The sequence below is a fragment of the Nansenia antarctica genome, assembly GCF_963989245.1.
Source record: "Nansenia antarctica genome assembly, chromosome: 1".
NCBI classification, from domain to species: Eukaryota; Metazoa; Chordata; class Actinopteri; order Argentiniformes; family Microstomatidae; genus Nansenia; species Nansenia antarctica.
The window spans coordinates 44,583,188-44,588,878 of NC_137674.1; the positions used below are offsets into that span (position 1 = coordinate 44,583,188).

General features: G+C 39.5%; 1 protein-coding gene across 1 annotated transcript; it reads left to right on the plus strand.

Moving 5' to 3' along the window:
* Nucleotides 1-269: 269 nt before the first annotated feature.
* Nucleotides 270-5,491, plus strand: pax1a (paired box 1a; the record flags this gene model as incomplete). The annotated part of the gene is made up of 5 exons (XM_080523170.1): nucleotides 270-285; nucleotides 1,931-2,539; nucleotides 3,563-3,696; nucleotides 3,988-4,198; nucleotides 5,367-5,491. The coding sequence occupies 5 exons, from the start codon at nucleotides 270-272 to the stop codon at nucleotides 5,489-5,491; spliced, it is 1,095 nt and encodes a 364-aa protein (XP_080379296.1).
* Nucleotides 5,492-5,691: the final 200 nt, after the last annotated feature.

Here is a 5,691-nt window from a genome sequence, read left to right on the forward strand (position 1 = left end):
CATCTTATTTCGCCTCCATCCAAGGTTGCTGCTCTGACCCGACCTGATGTGTTCCATGTGTCTCGCACTTCAAGAACAGTTGTGAACTGACCGGGAGAGAGGGGATAGTGACACTGCACCTTGTTACCGTTGGGGCGACTGTTAAGTTTTACAAGTGACATTTTGCGAGCTTATAAACGGTACCTTCTTAACTTCCACAGGAAACACCGAAAACATGCTGTGATAATGCTAGCCTCTGGAATTCAGTCAATACCTTATAGTCTGGGACCATGGCTATCCACAAAGGTATCGATTACATGAGCACTATGCTATGTTTGATGCTAAGGATGGACGTGTAAAAACGTACCACTACCAGTTAGTGAATATCTTGGTTGTAATCGAAACTTTATGTGACAATTGTAGAATTCTGAGACCTGTATGTCCGCTCTGCTTCTGTGGAATACGTCATGCGCATCCTCAGCTCTAATTAAGCGATAACGAACGGGGAGGGAGTATAATTGGTTACATTACAAATCTATGTATTCCAATTAACATTCCAATTAACACCAAGCAAAAGTGTTGTGAAATTGTCTGCATGACAGGGTGTAATTAATCAACGTGAAGAAATAGCCTATGTCAGATTGTATATTTGTTTTATTAATCAAATATAGCCTAATCATTGTGTAAAAAAACGTTTTTTCATCAGAAGAACCCCCATAATGACACATTTCTAACTTCTGAATGGACAGTCTATAACTGATCATGCATGGCCTGCAATTGATCTCAGCTAATGTCTAATTCAATTATGAGATTTATAGTAGGTCTGCTCAAATAGTACATCAAAGTGATATGAATCATACTTAACGGTATTAGACGAATACAATTGATTGTAATTGGTGATATAGATATACAGTACATCATATGTTTGTGCCAAATGTCACAAAGTGTACATTCTGTGTCTATTTGATGTCCAAGCAAACCTACAAGCTCACCTCAATTGAATGAATCTCTCCCATGTTTTAATGCTCAATCCATACCTCTTTTCTATACCATAAGGCTGAAACGTTTTCCCTTTGTCACTTCCCTTATGTAAAATGCTCAGAGAGGTTGAATTTCTCCAACCGGATGGTGCATATGTATGTAACAGCCTATCCAGGGTGGGACGACCAATGGAATCAAACCAGAGCCTCAGCGTAACTGGGAAGATTGACGTGGAGGACGCGTCAAATTAATCCCAGCAAACTTCAACCTCCGGGATAACTCAAATGTGCCTTTATCGTATGAAGATCACTTCGGTGCCATTGTACCAAGTAGTTTCTCTCACAGAACTCTGACCGAAGAGGGAATAGCACATCGGGAGGAGATTTCTCAGAAGTCTCTATTTTTTCTTGTTCAGCTCTTGCTTCCTTCGTTCAGAAGGGAGTACCAACGCGTTCAGCCATTGAGGGGCAACTATTTCAAAGCATCTCGAACCACAGGCAAATGGGTAAGCTTGCGTTAACATCTGCATGCTTCAGTGGCAGAAAACTTAGGGGAGCAGAACCATGCTTAACACGCCTGCATAACGTCGTCAGATATAACCATAACGTTGATTTGGGGGTTTAGATAATGTGGACACATTCAGTTGACACACATGAAGGAATGGAAAGAAACTTTACAGGGCATGCATGTAGGCTACTTTCAGTATATGCCAATGCATTCGTAATCAACGCATTCGTAATCGTTTACTGATTAATACAACGTTAATTGATGCATCACAGATACAACACAATTTATGTAGGCCTACTTTAAATGCCATAAAGATTAATGTAAAGTGCTCTGACATGTGAATGGTAAAATGTTAACATTATAGCTCGCCATTTTTCATGAACAGATTGTGTGCGCTTGTTTAATCAGCTTTTATGAAAGCATACAGTTGATAAACAATGTATTCCATCTATTTTCTATGCAGAGCAAACCTATGGCGAGGTGAACCAGTTGGGTGGCGTATTCGTCAACGGACGACCCCTACCCAACGCCATCCGACTGAGAATAGTGGAATTGGCGCAGCTTGGAATCCGACCCTGTGATATCAGTAGGCAACTTCGAGTCTCTCACGGCTGTGTGAGCAAGATTTTAGCTCGGTATAACGAAACGGGTTCCATTTTGCCCGGTGCCATTGGGGGAAGCAAACCACGGGTTACCACACCGAACGTGGTGAAAAACATAAGGGAATACAAACAAGGTGACCCGGGAATCTTTGCTTGGGAAATCCGGGACCGGCTTCTCGCAGATGCAGTTTGTGACAAATACAATGTCCCCTCTGTCAGTTCGATCAGTCGGATTTTACGGAACAAGATTGGAAATCTCTCCCAGCCGAACCAGTATGAGAACAGCAAGCAAGGTCCCACACAGGCCGGGCTCTCTTACAACCATATATACCCCTATTCATACCCCAACATGTCACCCACTGGGACCAAAATGGGCAGCCCTCCCGGGCATGTCAGCATATCCAGAGGCTGGCCGTCGGCGCACACGGTCACCAACATTCTGGGTATAAGGGCCTTCATGGATCCTGCAGGTGCGTAGTTAAACATGAAATGGTGTCCTATCTAATTTCTTATGTGATTAATTTAGGCCTCCATGGTACTAGCTAGATGGTAGGCTATACTAGATCTATGGATATATTTCTAACCATTTTCCAATAAATGTTCAAATTGCTCAAAGACTTGGCCTATCCCAGTTTTAATATGCAGTTTATAGATCATTTAAAATGATTAATTATTTAACATTCGACCAGGTGTGACACGAAACATAAACTATGTGTCCGTTATTATTGTGTATCATTTTAGGCATTGGTCTCGTCCCAAGAAAACAACGAGTGGCAAATCGTACATAGCCTGCATGGCAACACCCTGCTTACATCATTGTTCCCAGTTTGTTTATTAACTCCCTCTTATTAATAGCTGTGCTTCGTGTTCACCAGGTTAGATACCTGCCATTAGGCCTTCAGGTTAGAAGGCCATATTATGGCTACTGGGAATCACTAAACACTTTAACAAACATCATGCAAATCGACAATTTGAGACGTTCCACTGAAATTGTTGTATAAAAAAGAACACCCTATGATTTAAAATAAAATAAAAATATTGTGATACTGCTGTTATTCTGAAATGTTTGTCTTATGGAGTGTTACATGTTCCTAGTTATTTTGTTAATAATATATTCCTTTTCCTTCATTTTCCAATTCCACAAAATAAAAAAATAAATTGAATTTTGGCTATTAGACCTAATTGGTAAATACTTTGAGTGGTATTGGTGTGTGGTATTGTGTGGTATTATGTAATGACAAAAACATTCAGAAATGGAAGATTGCATACACTTATATTCAATTTAGTAGAATATTATGAATGATATTATAGAGGTAATATACCCTCAACACGTTTGTAGATTGGGGCTCTACTTTTGATCATCTTGGCTAATACAAACAAATGGATATTGTATATAAAATGTATATTTAATCTGCATGTAGTTTTCGTAAACGTATTTTTTAATATTACTTTATTATGGGTCTGAACTGAATTCGTATGTGTTTCCTGATCAGCCATTGCAGCAGCAGAGGGATATCCACAGAAAATGGAAGACTGGAGTGGCGTCAACAGAGCGACGTTTCCCTCGGCTCATACAGTCAACGGAATTGACAAATCAGCCATTGATTCGGACATAAAATATGCACAGGTAAAAACGATGTATTTATTTTATTTTATTAAAAAATCCTATGGCTGCTAAGGCCTGTAGCGTATAGCCTAGGCTCGCTGCATGTGTGTTGAAATGTCCACTAGGCCTACCAGTAACCCGTTAGGTGTCTATCTTGACATATACATCAGTTAAACAGGATATCATATCGATTTGTAAGATATGACACTGTCGTTACAATTTCGTTACAACGATGTGTTATAGTTGTTGATGTTTCATATGGGGGAAACTAAAATTGATCTATGTTCTGCGTGTTTGTCTGTTTGCTTGTAGCCCTCGTCAACATTATCGAGTTATGTCCCAGCTTGTGCATACTCTCCATCAAACCAGTATGGCGTTTATAGTGGGCCAGCAGGTAGCTACGTCACCCCTGGGCACCATTGGCAGTCCCAGGCCTCGAGTTTGTCCCATCCAAACAGCGGAATGACGATGCACGCGGGAGACATCCACTCTTCAATGGCGTTCAAACATCCATCGCGAGAAGGTAGACCAGATTCTGTCTGATAATGTTCCATTCTGATCGAGAGTGCGATAACATAATTTTGGTAAATTGGTAAATTATTGACAGCTGACTTGTTTCCCTCCATGTTCCCTTAAACTCCTATAGGAAACCCCCCAAATGTTTTTTCAAGTTTAATAATAGGGTGTAAACGTCAAACGTGTTCATTCTTGAGTGTATTTACCTTGTAGGTTGGGGGGCTAGACTGCATCACACATACTATATGAAGAACATATACTAGATCTATCTCGCGAGCTATCATTTATTTATGTCACTTTCTAAGCCCACCATAATTATAACTTTTTGCAAGCGTTTTGGACACATATTTGGTATCTAATAATCACGAGTTGCATTACTATTATAGTTGATAAACAGATAATCGGTGATTAATGGCATTTTAAACATTTCAAAGTGGTCCCCAACTTATCGATCGTAAATGCCATATCTACATAGACATTGGCTTGTGAGTTATACGTCATTGAAACGAATAATTATGTAGTAGGCCTATCTCTGCAGGCTTTAGATAAATGTCGGCCATTATAGCCTAACATGATAGGAGTTAAGATAAGATAAGAGAGATTTTATAACCACATTTAGAAATGATAGTTTAGTGTGAAGTCAAATAATATTTGGATTGACAAAAATTGCATGCAGAAATGATATGATGATATTTCACAAACTGTTTATTTCAACTCGCTTTTGACACATCTGCGCCACACAAAAACAGCGCCAGATATTGAATTCTGTCTATTTCTAAATCTGTGCATTTTAGTGTATTGCTGTTTTCATAATCTTGCGTTGATGATTAAGATACAGAAGCCCACATCGCAGGTCTATAATACCTTTATAACTCTCACACCTACATGACTAAATATCTATAGGCTGTAAAACCGGAACAAAACATATGATGATTATTAATAATATTACGATTATTACTATAATTACGATTATTATAATTATTATTATCGAATTATTATTATGATAATCATCATTAAGTTTAAGCCTAAGATTAACATTTCATTATTAGACAATATTTAACCGTTTACTTGTACATACTGCTAAAGCAAATCGGGTTTTCTGTGAACATAGTTTTGCTGAAGTAAAGAATGATGGCTTGTGTGCTAAATAAACGTCTGCTGTTTGTTTTGTGCAGGAGACAGAAAGCCCTCCAGTCCCCTAAGCAAGCAGCAGCTCCACCACCAGCAGCAGCAGCAGCAGCAGCAGCACGAGGCAGCGTTGAGCAGCAGTGCACACGGACTCTCTACCTCATCCTCATAACGCTGCAGGACTCTCTGCATCCGCAAAACCAAAGGACTCACTCAATGTAAAGAGCCGCAGACCCTAGTGTAATTGAACGCATTTCAAGATGTCGAACAGTAAGTTCAAGCACTATTTATGATTTGTTTGCCAAGTTGTGTTTCTATTGGAATCGCCCGTATTGCTTCTCTAACGCATACAAAGTAGCCTACCATCATCGA